Source organism: Aptenodytes forsteri, unplaced genomic scaffold, assembly GCF_000699145.1.
Source record: "Aptenodytes forsteri isolate BGI_AS27 unplaced genomic scaffold, ASM69914v1 Scaffold93, whole genome shotgun sequence".
Taxonomy (NCBI): Eukaryota; Metazoa; Chordata; class Aves; order Sphenisciformes; family Spheniscidae; genus Aptenodytes; species Aptenodytes forsteri.
Window position 1 is genome coordinate 10,693,026 of NW_008794665.1, and position 17,748 is coordinate 10,710,773.

Below are 17,748 nucleotides of genomic sequence, written 5' to 3' on the forward strand. Positions count from 1 at the left end.
ATCTGCCTGCTGACTTTATCTTGGTAATACAAATGAATAACGTCTCTTGGGGAAACTCTTAGGATGTGCAAAGCTCATGAATGTCCAAGTGCAACCTCCCACAACTGTTCCCAGGTGTGCTAGCTGCCACTGCCAGTTCTGACAGTCTTGGTAATCGCAAGAGGATCTCTGTGGTTCCCAAAGAGCTGTACACAAACCACTTGCTAAAACCACATTAAGTGAATAGAGCAGCTGGCGTGCAATTAAACATGAATCTGAATAGCTACACGGCTACAAGTAAGGTAAATACGGTCAAGAAATAAAGCTGCACTTGGGGAAAGAGAGATTAATATTTTTTAGTGAGTTTTAGTATTGGGGTCTCCATCATACTGGAGTCTTGGATACACTTTCTCTTTTTTCACTGTAAGCCCACAAGTATTACTTCTGAGCCATCTGTGTTGCTAATCACTCAGTCCCTTGCAAGGTCATGAAGGAGTGATGAATATAAATCGTCGCTGTTTCACAGATGGCAGTGGAGTTCCTCTGATTAACACTGGAAGAGGCCTTTCAGAAAAGCTTATTCTCAGAGGAGGAAAAAAAAAGACATGTCGTTTTCCTTGGACAGGAATGAGAGGATGTAAGATGAGGTTAGACTGGTGGTGTGGACCAAAGCAGATGTACTGTTGTGAGCTTAGACCCATCCATCTCCACACCTTCCAAGTGAGTCTTGCAAAGCTGCATGTGGTTCATCTCACCTATTGCAGCTGGACCTCACATCCCTGTGCTGGCATGTCTGCGTGCATGGCATCTCATGCACTGGAAGAGAAGAAACATGAAATCTCTGTTAATTTTTAAATACAAGATAGATCTGATTCCTCGGGCTATTTTACATGCATCATTTACCATCTGAAGAAGAAATTACTCTTATTAGCAATTAGATGTAACGTCAGTCCCAGCAAACCTGCAAGAAAAAGTTTATGATAGCATAAAATGTGATGTTTCTCTTTTATTTTCAGTTCAGAACAGTCACTTTCCAGACCTGTTACGCGGTGGTTCATGCACTCTTTTATACCAAACTGTTATGCCAGAAAAGAGGAAAATAGGCAGCAAACCATTTCCTTGAGCTGCTAAGCACTTTGCTGAGTTTTATTCCATGAACAGGTCCATGCAATTCCAAAGCTCTCCTTTTCAGAGCTGCTGTGGGTATTTTCAATGTGGATGGAGCACCTGAACAGCCAGGCTTTGGGACTGTGTTTCTATAATCATAGATTGCCGTGCCCAGACCATAGTAATTCCAAATGGATCATAATTTCAACATACAGCAGCTGTAAAGGATTTTTTTATATATGTAATGTATTCTTTATGGAAATTCTCATTAATGCAAATAAGGGAGGAAGTCACTCGCTACATTACAGTGTGCACATATCAGTAGATACCTCCTGACATTAGTGATGAAAATCCACTTCTCGTTATGATTACTTAGGAGTTTTGAATTCCTCATGTGTATAAAATGTTATGGGAAGCCATTATGTTCTTGGTACTGCAAGTATTCACATTTTATTGGACCCTTCAGCATTGCTATTAAATAAACAAAAAATACTAATGTGCTCATAAAATATATGAAGATTCCTGAAGTGCTATAATAATATAATATCCCAGCTCTCCTTCCAGTTGAAAGTCTTTTAAGTGTAATTCTCACCGTCAGAGGCTGACCCAGGAAACGTTTTTTTTAGCTGTGGGTAATAATCTTTATGCATGGCTTATGTTAGCTGTATGTCCTGGTTTACAAAGCAGGGAACAAATCTAGTTTCTTTCCTGGCTGACCTTGGACAAGCCCCCTTTGCTCTCTGCGCACCGTTAGAAGGGTGGTGGACCTGTACGCAGCACAGGTCGCTTGTGCCAGGTACTGTATCGGTGTTTCTGCCATGGTGGAGGGTTATTATTTGCCTGAATTACTTCTTCCGCACGTGGCATAACCGAGAAGGTAGCAATTGCCGCAGTGAGGTCTTAAGCGAGGATGCGGGAGCAGGAGTCTACCTCTGGTTTCAGGGCTGGAGTGTGGTTGGAGCATTGCTGCTCTCTGCAGGGCTCGTCAGATGCTGCCCGCAGCCGAAATCCCCACCCGACTCTGCGGGAGCAGCCCCTGAAGTGTTAACAGCAGCCTGCCATTGATGGCCACTGCTGGGAAATGTAATGTGGGTTTCAGCTTCCAGGCTCTGGGCTGTCTTAAGTTAATTATGAGCTTTAAAGGAGGAGGAGAAAAACAGAGCGGGAGGAGTGAAACTGAGGACTTTGAAGTAAGAGTGACTGAGGGAGCCTGATAGAAGAGGAGCCTGCTTGTGGGCGAGAGGTGACAGGGATGAATGCTAGTCCTCTCCTCTTTCTGCTTTCAGTGAGGACCAGAAATGGCAGGAACTAACTCAAAAGTGAATGAAGTTATGGGTGAAGTGGTATGTTTGATACATTGCATATCAAGCCTGCTGGGAGGATTTAGGCTGCAGCAATCACTGAAAATGCAACGAAAGAATCGTCTTTACTGTACAAAAATCTGAGCAACTGAGTCACGTTGGGTACATCTCAATACTGATTCTGTTTGCTTCTCTGTTTTTGCTTGTCTTTAGAGTATCAAATCTGTTGGTAGAGCACAGTCCAGTTGGGAGCGGTGCCTACAGGTCGGTGGGTGAGTGGCTGGAAGCCATCAAAATGGGCCGATACACGGAGATCTTCATGGAGAACGGATACAGTTCGATGGATGCTGTGGCTCAGGTGACCCTAGAGTGAGTAGTGCCCAGATCGTTTTCACCTCATTTGTTGGAACTGCAGAGGCGGGGAAGACAAACCATTCAAAAATATGTAGGGATGGGGCTGCAGAAAGGGAAACCATTACCCTTTGTTTGCAGTCAGCAGTTTCTCTTCTAGTATCTGTATTGATGATGAGAAGCGCAGACAAGACTAAAACTTACGGTCACTACATTGGCAGCCGGTACTTTGGCTCCTTTACTCACAGAAATTAATGCTTGAGTTTGAATAATTGCCAGGCTGTCCTCTCGACATAATAGCAGTTGATTATTTGGGGTTATCGACAAATAAAAAAATCCCACCCTACTAGTAAATGTATAGGAGTTAGAGTCCCCACTGAGGTATACTGGCTTTACACCAGCTTAGCTGGTTTCAGTTGATCTGGACATAACCAAGTGGACAGTCAAGCCCAGTAAGGAGCGGAAATAGTATTCAACATTAACAGAAATAAGCATAGATAAAGCCAATGCCAACAGAAGAGCATCAGCAAACCCACAGCTCTAGGCAACAGGCTCCCTGGCTGAGACTCTTCCTTCTGAATGTGCCCTTGGTTTTTGCACATGGGTATGACTGCAGTTGGGGTGGCAGCACTCAAATGACTCGGTAAATGCCTCGGGGCTGCTGATTTGTTATGTTCCACCTTTAATTGGTTGCCTTGCTTGTGTAATTATGTCTGTACTTTTCTCCTGCCGCTTACTGAAACTCACCCCAAAGCCTGCCTTTCTAGCTGGGTTAATTTGAGCTTAGTTTACTGCAGGCGTTAAGGCAGAACGGGAAGGATTGTGCTCCGTGCTGCTTTGGAGAAGGTCGCGGCTCTTCCAGCAACATGCAGATTGCCAGTGCACATACAGAATCGGTGCTGAGGATTAGGAATAAAACAAGAAAAATCCCCACATCCTACAAAACCGCAGCATTTCTCCTGTCTGCCACAGGGCTTGCTGTGGAGCTCACTGTACAGGGTAGGAGGTCCTCTGCACATGGTATAGGTTGGTAACATCTCCATGGAGTTCAGTTTTGCAATACCTGCATGGAGAGAGTGCAGGAGCGTATCTGCTCTCACTCAGATTTTATTTGCTCCACTCACATCACCAATATTTGTCCCTTATACCTAGACTCATATAGCCTATCTTCAGGCATTCATGTGAAAACCCTAAGCTAGGGATTAAATACTCTCTAGTGACTGTCTAGGACGTCAGGGTGCATGGATTTCTACTTAGATCCTTTTTTGGGTGCCTGAGACTTACATGCCACTTCCCAGCCTAGTCCTGCAATTATGTGCCATGTTACTTTGGCTTTTGAGGACTCCATGGTTCCTTACCTGCTCATCTGATATAGCAGTGCTCAGAAACACCAGGCTTCGGGGCTCCATTTAGACTGGTGATCTGCAAACGTTGACCGACGAAGAGGTCCATCCCCAGGGTGGTCGGAGTCCACATGGCAGAAAGACCTAGCCAGAGGGTGAGTGGGAAGAGGAGGCATAGGATGAGGCAGTAATTTAAGAGAAAAGGAAAACACTGAAGCATTCCACTCTACTGTGCCACCTCAATCTTATAATCAGAGCAAGTTTTGGTAGAAAATGCAGATTGGCTAAAATATATCACAGACTAGTTGCTGTTTGGCTGAATTAGTCATATCAAAGAAGAAAATCAGGTTTCACAAAAGCTTCCAGTTTGTTCCACTTTAGAATTTTATGCAATTTCAAGAGCTCTAAAACAAATGCTCAGAAGTGAAATGCTTTGGTTTGGGTCAGAGAAAATGTTGAGTTCAAGCCCAAATTAATGTTCATTTTTGACAGTAAATTAGAAGTTCACTTACTCATGTAGCTTTAACAGTCTTAGCATCCATCTGTGCTGACACAGTCTTAGCATCCCATCCCACTGACAAAACTATTCCTAACCTCCCATTTTCCTGAGTGCAACATTTCAGATTGTGACATTATCTCCTTAACTTGACTTAAAAATTTAAATACTTCCCTATATTTACTCTTTGGTATTCCATAAATTTCAAAAATGTCCCCCAAAACCTTTTCAGGCTACCCAAAAAGTACTTCAAAATGGTTTTTCCAATTGGCAATGAACCAAGAAATCCATTTTCTGTACAGTTCTAGCCAGAAAGGCAAGTTGGTTTAAAAGTCTTTAAATAAGATTATAGCTGCCAGAGATGCTCTGACCCTCACCAGCTGCAAACTGCCTCTAAGGCCCCCTCCACCAGGTCCCAGTATGTTCTCTATAGCACAACTGTCATCCTACTCTGGTCCTTTACTGGCCCCAGTGGAGACAACATGCCTGAGCTGCTCAGCTTCAGCTTTCTTCCGGGCTTTTACAGCAGCAGAGCAGTGCAGAGGAGCTGATGCCTGGGATCCTGGGGAGCTTCTGGGTTTGGGGTTTTTTTTTAAGCTGAAAGGGGACATTCCATTAATCCATCTTTCATTTCAGTTGAAACTGAAAAAAGGTTGAAACTAACTCCAACTAGTTAGTTATCCATGCCAGCAAATAAATTCCCCCCCAGCTGCCTCGGACAGAGATGCCTGCATGAGTCGGGCTTGGTTCTTTTAACAGCTCAGCCCGTGCATCTTTGCATTGCAGTGGTGGCTTAGCAAGAATGCTTGACCCCATTCGGGTTTATTTTGGGGAAAACTGTGTAAGGTTCATTAAAAAGCCAACCAGCCATCCAAGTCAAGACTTCTCTCATCCCTCTCTGTTAAAGTGAAAAAAGACAAAAGACCAGGTTCTCAGCTGTTAAAAAAACCATCATAGTGGCTTAAGAGGAAAGGTATCCCATGTTGAAGACCTGAACCACGTGCTCAGGCTGATGTAAACTGTCAGATTGCCCTTAAAATCAACAAAGTAAGGGAGAGAAGTGGCTCCTGGGTGGGCTCAGCTAAGACTCTCATGGGTTCTCCAGAAAATAAACACCGGAACAAGCAAAGTTCTTTAAAGGTTAATATATTGGGGGTTTTGATTTTCTGGAGTTTTTCATTTTTTTTCTCCCTGTAAAAGGGAACAACAAAACATTTTGTACTCTGCAAAGGAGAATTCAAGTTAAATGTTCCTTGTCATTTTTAATAGAGGCAACTGTTCAGTATATTCCAGAGCTGGGACTTGGGGGGATCAGGTGAAAAGATGATCTGAACATCTGAAAGTACCTTGCTTTCCCCAAACGACATCAGTAAAACATTCTTTACCATTTAAGAGGTTGCCTTCAAATACCGTCCAAAATGAGCTTCCCCAAATTCAAACTGCGTAGGAGACAGATGTGGAAATTAGATGGAGAAAGGAGAGCTGGATAATCACTGCCAGAAAAGGCAGAAAAAAAAAATATGATGCATGTAAAGAATTCCTAAAATCTACTGAAAAAAAATTACTAGCGCTGTAGGAGGGGTTGGCCATAACGCTAATGGGACTGGTGACTGCAGGCACCCAGCTTGTGGCCTCTTTACAGGACCTGGTTGAGATGGTACATGTTCAGCATTTTTTTTAAACTCCCTCCCGCCTGGCACGCAAAGCAAAATGCCCTGCTTCTTTCAAACTGATGGCTTGATGCATTTATTCCAGATAAGAGTAGTATTAGTGACAAATTTCTGAAAGCAAAAGATTAAAAAGCTAAAACTGGTGAATATCGCCCCAAGTCCTGAGCTCTGCCTGCTTAAGCAAAGACCTGAAAAATGTATGTGTTCAAACAAAGAGTGATTTCTACATTTAGCTCTAATTCTTGCAAAGGGACGAATCACCTTGTGAAAAGTGGAGCCTCACCCTCCACCCCCTCTTTCCAACTGGATATCAGACTTGAAGGCAACCTTTCCAGTGGACCAGACCTGCTCTTTAAACTTGTGGACCACCTAGTGACTTTGAGTGTGTCTGGAGCTCTTTCAGTCCACTGCAAGAATAACTTTACCAGGACAATACTCAAGAATAGATAGATCCATGACATGAGTTTCAGTCTGACCCTTGACTGGACCAATTACTAACCATGTGGACTACATACTTCCACCTTTTGAAAGATCTGTACTCACTGAATCTCAGGACACCCTGTTGTTTGTTACTAGATGAAGAGCTCTGAATATTTGTAATAATATGTGCTGTGTTGCTTTGCATTGTATATTTTTTTCTTCTAAAATAAAATAAATTATTTATTAAAAGTTATACTTGATGAAGAGCATTTAAGAGTTCACCTGCTCTAGATGCTTATTCTTAACCTTAAATCTCAGTCCTGAGATTGTGATACTGTGTCTGCTTCTGAACAAACCAATTCTCATCTCGTAATCAAGTAGGACGAGAATAATGAATAAGAGCAGATGAACTCCTAAAGAAATTTTGTTTAAGTCCTCATTTCATGCAAAAGGCCCTAGCAAGTGGATTCCTCTCTCTTTAGCGTCTTCTGAAGGTCTTTGAGGTTCTTCTTCTTTCCCCTCATTCAAACTGACAACTAATTAACTCTGTGAGTAGTCCCAGTCTGCATGGGCAATTGTAGAGTTACACCACATGAAGAAGAGTTGTGAAATCTGGCCTGGATGGGAGACGAAATACAAAATATCTGTGGTAGGTTGACAGCTGCTGGCCATGGAGATCTTTCAGGAACCTGGCCCTTTTGCTTGCATGACTAACCGTCTGGTGAGGGGGATTGTATTTTATGTGGTAATCCAGTCCTAGTCTACACTGTGTTTGACAAACTGGTCCATGGTGTATAAGTAGTTCTGTTTGTAAATAAAATGTTTTAAATATATTTCTTACAACCTGGAGACCGTGAATTCAGCCCTTGCAAATGGAGGATATTGCAGGGAAGGGGGATACTGTGTTGTCCCTGGCACGTTGCAGCTGGGTTTCTGTGCAAGGCAGTGGTAAGAAAGCAGCATGCGTGCAGCGGTATACAGGTTGTTTGCAATGAGCTGACACCAATTTTCCCTTTTATTTCCTTGGCTTTTTGGTCAACTTAGGTTGGCCTCTTAGTACTGTGTTAGCAGGTGATTTGAATTCCTGCCTGTTTCTGTTTTCAGCCCTATGTGAATGAGAGAGAAGTGAAAAGGGGAGACTTCTCCCTGAAACAAGAATAAAAGTTGTCTTGTTGCTGCGGGGGTCAACTATTTTGAAGTAAGGAGACCCCACAGCACATGGGTGCACGTATCTCCATGGCCTTGGGGAGCACCCATGCTGCTGCCGCAGCGGCGCACACAAAACCCGGCACCAGGGGTTGGGGCATTTGCACAGCAAGGTGCAGCCTGGATCCTGATCGCAAGTGTTGTTTGCCTCTGGGTCTTAGCTGTGCCTTTTCTTGCAGGGAATTGCACATTTCTATTGCAAAGCCCCAGTAGATACTCACACACATCTCCTCTGCAGAGCTGAGCCCAGTGAAATTACAAGTTTGCTGTGGTAACGTCAGCCAGGCAGCTCTGGACTGGAGCTTGAGAACAGATGTTTTGCAGCCCTTTGGCACAGAAGTTGGGGTTTTTTGTCCCAAAACCAACTGGTTTGCGGACCAGATTTTGTTTAAAATTGGCGTCTGCCTTACGCCACTTTAAGTCCTTCAGCGCTGGATGCACAGCAGCATGCAACATGCTGTAAGTCACGCTTGAAAAATGGGAATTAAAGCTCCTGCGTTCTCTAGGCTGTTTTCGGAAAGTTTTGTTGCTGGCTTTGCAACATGTGAGGTGGCTTTTGAATAAAGCTGCTGATTTTATACCAGGTGAGCATCTGGCTCAGGAGCTGTTGTCTTCTGGTCCGTCTTTGTGGAGGTGAAAGACCCCACGGTAGTTTTTTTTCCCCTCTCTGAGGAGTCCCGGTGCTTCTGGCCGGTGGCTCCACATTCGAGAGGATTTGATATTCAAAAAAAATAGGCTGGATCCCCTGGTGAGCAGCTAATGGATTGAAATCAGAAACTCCTTTTTCTTCTTTCTCTCTTGTAAATCAATGAGGCACTCCTCAAGGATATTGAGTTAAGGGGGAAGAAAAAAAAGCTGTGTAGTGAGTAGATTTTTTTCTTTCTATTAGACTGATGGAGCTGCATGTGAAACGCCAAGATATACATGCCTTTCTCATAGTTTCAGGCTATTTTTTTCTGCATAACATGCAAGAGTACCAGAAATGATGTATCTGTGAAATACGTGATGCTGGATTTTCAAATGAGCTCAGCTTGCACTTTAGATACCTGGGGAAAAAAAAAAAAGCTGAATTTTCAAAAAGTGCCAGCAGAGCAGCACTGAGCAGGGGGAATATGGATGTTGGCTCTTTTTAAAATCAGGTCCTATACTGGCTTGGTTTTGGGGTTTTTTTTTGATCTTTGGTGTGAACTTCCAACTGTGCTGTGTACATAAAATAAATTGCATGTAACAATAGCATTACTACATTTGCCTTCATTATTAAGATGGCTTGCTGAACTAGTTTCACAATTCAGTGGAGGCAGAAATGAAAGCATTGTCCCCCTGAGAAGGTAGACACCTTTTGCAGATGCTGCAGCCTTTTCTCTGCCAGGTAAGGAGTGCTGCTGATGTGTCTCATTGACCTCCCTTGCTCCGTGCCCCTTACGTTGTGATTTCCCCTATGCATTGGTGAGATGCATCACCAAAAAAGGGTACGATAATGAAATGAAGTGTTTAGCCTGGAGCAGAAAATCTGGTATTTTCCAAATCAAAAGGCTGAAAGCGTGACAATCCTTGGAGAACAACAGATCTAGCTTTTGTCTTCAACCAGCTTATGTGTTAACGTATCAACCTTCACTCAGGATTGCTTTTTATTCAAAGCAATGTTCATCTATGTAATTTTTGGACATGGATGGTTGGTTGTATTCGCACAGGAATCTGTCCAGAACGTGAAGCTGCTGAGAGAGGTGCACCTCCATGGGTAGCTCACACAACGTTACGTGAAAGTGTTTTGGTGGTCATTGCATGTGTTCACCTGCAATTCAGCATGCAGCCATGCTGTGAGCTGTAGGCCAGGTTTTCAGTATGTCTCAGGTGATGGCTGGGCTCCCGGGTGTCGCTGGCCATCCCCAGCCCTTGCACGCACCAGCCCTACCAGTGTGGTTTCCAGAAAGCACCTACGTGTTCGAGGAGGCCACGTCCCGCTGGCTTTCAGTGGAGAGCTTTCTCCTAAAAGACTTGCACACAGGGTGTCAGCAGCTCTGGGATTCACATGTGTATTGGCAAGACTGTAGAGTCCTACTTTGAAAACATCCTTTATTCAGTCCAGCCTGGAGGTAGAAAGCGAGGTGCTGGTATTTCTGTAGTGGAAGTCTTCAGACAAAACACCATGTCTCCTCTAAGTCAAACTGCTTCTCTAACAGTCTCTCTGTCTTGTGTTGGAAACACGGATGCACCTGTCTTGATGTTTCTTCTGAGCTTTTATTCCTACAATTTCTTTGTTAACACTTTTCCCCCTAGAAAGAAATCCCTACAATTATACTCTGCCATAACCCATGGCCTTACCTGGCTTTAGATGTGTCATTGAAACTGATCACCCAAGGTCCTGCTGTAGTATCTCCAGGGGACGACTTGTCCCACTCCTGCCTTTGGATGAGATAAATTGTCCTGTGGAGGTGCCTCTTTCACGCCATCAGCATGAACCTTGGTGATTACCTTTATCTACACACCTAAATTTTAGAGAGCTGAGCTTCTGAGAAAACAATCTTTCCTCCTAATCCTGCATTTCACATAAACTACCTTATTTTACAGCTTTCCTGTAATGGCAGCCCAGTAGGCAGACTGTCATGGCTTAACCCCAGCCGGCAACTAAGCACCACACAGCTGCTTGCTCACTCCCCCAGGTGGGATGGGGGAGAGAATTGGAAGGATAAAAGTGAGAAAACTCGTGGGTTGAGATAAAGACAGTTTAATAGGTAAAGCAAAAGCTGTGCACGCAAGCAAAGCAAAACAAGGAATTCCTTCACTACTTCCCATGGGCAGGCAGGTGTTCAGCCATCCCCAGGAAAGCAGGGCTCCATCACGCGTAATGGTTACTTGGGAAGACAAACGCCATCACTCCAAACATCCCCCCCTTCCTTCTTCTTCCCCCAGCTTTATATGCTGAGCATGACGTCATATGGTGTGGAATATCCCTTTGGTCAGTTGGGGTCAGCTGTCCCGGCTGTGTCCCCTCCCAACTTCTTGTGCACCCCCAGCCTGCTCGCTGGTGGGGTGGTGTGAGAAGCAGAAAAGGCCTTGACTGTGTGTCAGCACTGCTCAGCAGTAACTAAAACATCCCTGTGTTATCAACACTGTTTTCAGCACAAATCCAAACCACAGCCCCATACTAGCGCCTATGAAGAAAATTAACTCTCCCCCAGCCGAAACCAGCACACAGACTCGACACAAATGCCTTTGGCTTGTAGAATTCACCCAAAAAACCCCATCAAACATGGGTTTACAGGAAGATTTGCAAAGGTCCAGAGGGGAACTGCGTTGCCAATTCCTGTTAACTTTAGGGGGTCATGGGGGTGGTGGCCATGCTCGAGGCTTTTGCCATTCAGCTCTCTGTAGGAGGTGTCTCTAGGATTGCGGTTTGTGTATCTTTGGCTTTACCTAGTCTGAAGAGGAAGGAAGCGTGGATTGACATCACTCCTCACCGCTCATATCTGAGATCAAATACCAGCCTCTCCCAGGAGAAGAGGAAACTGCAACGCAGGCTTTCTTACATGGCTTTTCTCTTGGAAATAGGACTTTTCATGCCTCGCAGAGTCCTTGGCCAAAGGTGATGCTGACGCTTCACTGTCTGGCTTTTCTCCTTGGCCAGCAAGGTGATCTCAGTCAAATCACGTCACCTCTCTGAGATGCTGTCAGCCATTAAAAAAAATTTTAAAAAAAGGGAAAAGTAAACTTGCTGACTAAACTTGGCTTTGGGAGCCACCAGTGGTAAGAGGTAGGCACTGGCAGCAGCATCGGCGCGTGCGGCGCGTGGTGTGTGCGGTGGCGTGTGCCTGAGCGGTCCCTGGAACCAACATCTGCTTTCTCCCACAGGGATTTGAGGCGGCTGGGAGTGACACTTGTTGGTCACCAGAAGAAGATAATGAACAGCCTTCAAGAGATGAAGGTCCAGTTGGTGAACGGGATGGTGCCATTGTAACTTGGTTTTAAAGTCGCCTCCTCAAGTGGGTCGGCCCTGCACTTTGTACACTAGCCCTGAGATTTATTTTGACTAAAAAAAAAAAGAAAAGATAAAAAGGGAAATTCAGCGGTTTCTATAACTGAAGGACGATGGCCTCTGCCGCAGCATTTCTAAAGCAGTGTTTGACTAAAGTTTTCCTTTTCTTCCTATTTGTGTCCTCATTTTCATGAAGTAAATGTAAGATGCATGGAACATGGAAGCAAATCTGCTGTACGTGAGGTTAACCCGTCTCGTAAGCTTCAGCGACAACGACAACAAGCCTTCCCACCACACGTTGTCTGTACATGGGAAATATATATATATATATATAGCACCTTTATATACTGAATTACAGCAGCACATGGTAATACTTCCAAGGACTGACTTGAGTGGAGAAGTTTTGTAGCCATTCGTGGGCTCCCAAAAGCTGCGGTTTACTGAAGTTTAACTTCAAGTCTTACTTGTCTACAGAAGTGTATTGAAGAGCAATATGATTAGATTATTTCTCAATAGATATTTTGTTTTGTAAATTTAAAGAAAAGAAAAAAAATGCTGTTACACAGCATTAAGTTATAGAGACTAGTGTATAAATATGTCGCTTGCTCCATGGCAAATACAATACAGGGTGTATATTTTGTTTTCCTCCCTCTGTGTTACCAAGTTCTTTTCGTTTGCTCTTCTGGGAGGATAATACATGACGAAGATGTATATATACTGTACAGTTTGCTACGCATCAGGTACAAGATTGGGGCTCTTTCCTTGGTTTGTTCTCTTTTCCCCCTCTTTCGCTTTGTTTTGTCTCCCTTTTGTGTTACCACTACACTTTGTATTTTTGCTGCTGTTTGGTTTGAGCAACATATAAAGCCTTCAGGAGTTTTGATTACATATATGAGGTAGAAGGAGTCTGCTTAAATAAAAGACGTCGCCCCCTTTTCCTTTCCGCTGCGGGCTGGGGACGTCCAGAAGAAGAAAAGTAAAACATCTGGTTCTCAGTGGCCTCCAGCGACAACATGGTATTGGTTTTCGTGTGTATGAGTCCTGCCCCAAAATAGCGTGGGATTACCTCCACACTGGCGTTTCAGCCCGGTAGCCATCACCCAGTGCAGCCCTCACCCCTGTCCCTGGAGCCCGGGAGAGAAACCATGAGGTGGTTTTAGCTGGAAGGAAGGGATCTTGCTGTTCCTCTTCTCATTATGGGGGTTAAGTCCTGGGGTGCGGTGTGGAGGCGAGCCCGTGGTCATCCAGCATGGAGATTTTGCAGTATTTCCCCCAAAGCAGTGGTGGTGGTGGTATTATTTTGGGAACTGTGCTGTCCCAGGTTGTCTCTCTGGGCATTTTTGGTTTGGGTATGGACCTCATCATTTTGGGGCAGAGCGCAGAGAGGAGGGAAGAGCAGAGCAGCCCAACATGGTCACAGCGGTGGCATCCCGTGGGCGAGAAGGTCCCATCCACCTGGGTCTGGCACGGCTCAGGTCAGCACTTGGTTGTAGCTGGGGTTCAATGTGTTCATTAAAGCTCACGGCTGCTGTTTTCAGAGTGACTTGAGGGCAACCCGATCCCCTGGGAATCCCACCAAGAAACAGTTTGGGGCTGTCCTCCTCCTTTTGTTGTAGATAGGATTAATCAGCGCAGCCAATTTGGTATTCATAGGTTGGGCTTTTTTTTGTGAAGGCTTTGGTAAAGATAAGGATTTAAAAATGGCTCAGCAGATGGCAAGCGTTTGCTGTTTCTGTGTATATCGCTTCCTTAGAGGTTGGGTAGCATCTTGTAGCATCCTTCTTTGGCGGTAACATCGACATACTGACTTGCCGCAGCTCCCTTCGTCCCCGGCACTGCAGAGTCAAGCCCGAGGAGCCCATCCAGTGCCGAAAGGAGGCCTGTGTCCTTCATGTCTTGCAGAAGCAGGTGTCGAGTGCCACCTTCAGCTGTTTCAAAGGTTGGTCTTCCATTTCCCCCAAGCCTTTGGATGAGATTTGATACAAAGAATGGTTTCTAAAGAAAAAGGAAAAGTCTAGGAGGAGAGGATTGGGTGGTTTTTTTCTTAGCAGCAGGGCTTTGCTTTCAGCAGGGCTTCTTCAGGCAATATTTGCCTGTTCTGAAATGGCTTCCTCCTCTGTGAGCTGCTGCCGAGCTCCTCAGGAATCGGGAGAAATAGGAGGGAGAGGAGCTGCGGCGAGGTCTGACAAATCTTGATGGTGTGATTTCTCATCCTGTTGTTTCATTTTGGCAGCCACCGGACCTCAAGAGAGGAGGGGGGAATCAAGTCATAACAATTTCAGCACAGAAAAGAGATTTGTCATATAATAAATAAGATTATTAGAGCTGTCAGCAGAACAGTCTTGGGATTATTTGTGCCTCCCCGCCTGCAGCACTTGGGAAAATAACCCGTAGGAAGACAGAAACAACTCGTTTCGTCGGGAGGAATCGTTCGGTTGCCGCCCGCACCCGTCGGCCGCACCGAGAGAGATGCTATTAGCAAATATGCAGCACTTTCTGCCTTTCATCTCCGCTCATTCCTTACCTGTTGGCTCTGCGGGATGAGTTGGGTTTGGTCTTTTTTCATAGACTTTTAACAGCAAAATCCCCTTTTCACCATTTGTGGGGTTTTAAAGGCGTATGCGGTGTGGCTGGGATGCATACCAGATGCTGGAGTAACCTTCAAAATGATGAACTAGTGGGAAAACAAACTGTTCTTAAGCCAGACTGCGTTTGTAAATAGGGCACCTCTTCTTGGTTCCTCCAATAAATAAATAAATAACCTTTTCTATTTATTTCAAGAGCTGTTCTTGCTACAGATCTCTGTATAATAGGCTTTGTTTTGGAGCTAAAAAGAAAATAAAATGGTGTTTTAATGAGTAGGGTCCAAAAGTTACAGCTTCTATGTCCACAAGCAAATTCCAGAGACAACGGAGGTTTTCAGTTCCCATCCAAGAACTGCAAGTACTCTGTATTTTGGGCATGATTGTATATATTGGGGTGCAGCAGAACGAGATGACAGTAATATTTTACTGCTTATGCTCTTTGTAAGGGCCGTAGGTGGATTTCCTGCCTACGGTTAAGTCCGAGCGCTTTGCTTTTCCAGCTCACTACTGCTGCGGCTGATCCAACAAATACTTTTTTCCCCGGTATATTTTGCTGCTAATTGCGAGGAAGGTATTTCAAAGGATCTGGGAGGTGAAAAGGCTCTTCTCGATATAGTTTTTCCTTTTGGGAGAAGGAAGTGTCCCCAGCATGGCTTGTGTAAACTGACCCCCTTTCATTGTGTAGCTACCATTTGGAAAAATTACCTGAGCATAAAAAAGGAAGACTGATTTAAAAGAAAAAAGAAAAAAATCAGTTCAAAATTTTATTTATTCCTTCTATATGTTAATGGCGAGAAGAACAAAAAATGAAGGTAAAAATTTGTTTTGTCTATTCAGTGTTGAATATAATGTAGAAAGTCCCAGTGGTCAAGAAATTGTGACTCCTTGGACTGCTGTGGTCTTGAAATTAGTCGTTAAGGTGTATGTAAGATACATCAGTAGCAGTCTTAAGAGTAACGCTTAGTTTCCAATCCTTTATTGTAATTCCTTAGGGCAGGTAGGGCGGGAGCTGGTGCATCCCGCGCTGCCAGAGCCGCAGCATCTGTCTCAGCTCCTCGCATCGGCGTTTTATCTCATAGGAGACTGTAGCATTGCTGTATTTATTCCTCCCCTTCCCCCCCACCTCCTTGGATGCTCTCTGTGCATTTTGTTTGTGTACATGGGTTTTTTTGTAGTGTAAGATATGAAATTTTCTATTTTTTCATAAAAATAAAAACCTTTGACTAACAGTGACATCCAGTTGTGGATCACACGCACGCGTGCCCCCTTGGCTTTCCACAAAGCATCAGGATTTTCCCCCTTGGAAAGGAAATAAATTCTCTTTATTTTTTTCTCTCCTAAACAGACTTGGTGCTAATCTTGTGGTCCCTGGAGGAGAGAGGGGCCTCTGGGACGAGAAAGACATATAGACCCCATATGAAGGCATCCTATCTTGTTACAAGCTGTTCACTCTTTCCTCTTTTTATTTTGGGGGGAAAAAATCTGCTTTTTAGTCTGGTTTGTGGGGCAAAGCACCTGCTGAACCAACCGAGCTCTAGAGCAGGCCCTGGCCATGCCATTCCCCCATCCCTCAGAAGTACCAAATTTTTGTGATTCCCCCCCCTCCCCAAGAACTGATTCTCTTTTTCTCTGATTTTTTTGGGTGGGAGACCCCAGCAGACCCATGGCCAGCCGGAGCACCCGCCACCACATCCCCAACCCCATTCCTCCCCTGCCCCATGGATTTGGGGGCAGCCTCATGCTGCAAAGGGGCACGGGCCAGCCTTAAAGAGAGGTGAGAAAAGCCACAGGTGGGAAAGGCCGAGGGGCGAGGGGGAAAAGATCGGCCTGGGAAAGGTCTAACAGAGGCAGTGGTGGGCAGCCAGCATCTTCTGGCTCCTGCGAGATGACTGCTGCTGGAGGACAAAGGGGAGAGCTGCAGATGAGGATGCTGGTTCTGCCAATGTCATGGGAAGCCGCGGCAGATGATGGGTGGTACGCTCATACCCTGGCCAGGAAAAGCATGGTGGGCTGGGATGGCGGAGGAACGCCGCTTGATATATTAAAGGGAGCACAAGGTCAATTGGGTTAGCAAACTGAGGTTGTCAGCAACTCACATAAAATCTCTCTGGATTGACGTGCCAGTCCCCATGCAGTGTTTTCTTATTCAGGCCAGGGTCGTCTGCTGCTGGACCACGATGGCGACAGACGCTAGGAGGGATCAGAGGGGCTCTGAGGACAGGGGAAAAACCAATATTAGCTCGCCCCATGTAGGCAGCATCCTTGATAGCTTCGTGGAGGCAGAGAGCCTGCTAAGGGGAAAACAGAAAAATGGGGAAACTTCTGTAGAGAAGCTGAAAGTGAAATAGCTTTGCAGGTGATGGGGAGGCATCGGACAGCCGAGGCTGGGCTCATGGGGAAAATGGGAAGGCTCACCACCTCTAGCAGCTTCAACGCCAAAAAATTAAAGAAGGCAAATGAAAATCTTGAGGAATAAGGGTGTTTAACAAGGTCTCCCTGACTTCAGCTGCCATAGGAATAGGGATGGTGCCCTCATGAAGACACGTCCATGAGAGCTGCTGCCTCCTGTCCCTGTTCCTCAGCCAGCATGAGTGGGAGGGAGAAGGGGATTAGGATGCAAATGGACAAAACTTGCTACTGCTGCCAGTAAAGATGAGCGCTGGCTGCAAACTCCTTCCATAACGCTCCATTTGAAGTGAGAACTAAGGAATTAGGCAATTTCCTGGAGCCTTTGTGCCTGCCTTGTTTTGGGACCAGCCCTTACACAAATCTCGAATCAGGGTTTGCTTATTATTTTCCGCCACTGGGCTCAGTGTGAGAAGAGACGCTTGCACTCTGTGGCTGCCGACTAATAAATTTACCTGCTCAGAAAGGTAAGGTGCTTTACCTGCAAAGCGGGTCCTTAAGCATGTGCCTGACTTATTTTTTGGGTGGTTCTTCTGCATAGCCTCCGGCCGGCCCCTGTAATAAATGTGCAGCTGCATCTCCAGTCGTGAATGCCAACTCTTGAGGATGCTTAACAAGCCGTGAACAGGGTAATATTCTCTGCATCACTCTTGTTTTCAGTAAACCCTAAACAAACTGCAAAGCAAGATGACCCCAGTGTTGGCGACATTGCAGGGCAGCAAAACAGCACCTCTGCCTTATTCTTCCTATCCAATAACCTAAAAACGGGGCTGGGGGGGCTCTGAACCCCCTCCTCCTCTGCCAGCCTGGCAAGGTTCGAGCCTGTAGTGCTGGCATCCCCGGAGGATGCTGCGGCCCCAGGGCAGGAGCAGCGAGGAAGCTGCTCCCCATCACCCCATGAAGCCGAGCTG

General features: G+C 45.3%; 1 protein-coding gene across 1 annotated transcript in view; it reads left to right on the forward strand.

Annotated features, from left to right (window-relative positions):
• Positions 1 to 12,827, forward strand: part of EPHA5 (EPH receptor A5) — a 181,091-nt gene extending 168,264 nt beyond the window's left edge. The window contains exons 16-17 of the mRNA XM_009273607.1: positions 2,601 to 2,756; positions 11,723 to 12,827. Of these exons, the coding sequence (XP_009271882.1) occupies positions 2,601 to 2,756; positions 11,723 to 11,828 (262 nt within the window). The 3' untranslated portion in view covers positions 11,829 to 12,827. The remainder of the gene's footprint in view (positions 1 to 2,600; positions 2,757 to 11,722) is intronic.
• Positions 12,828 to 17,748: the final 4,921 nt, after the last annotated feature.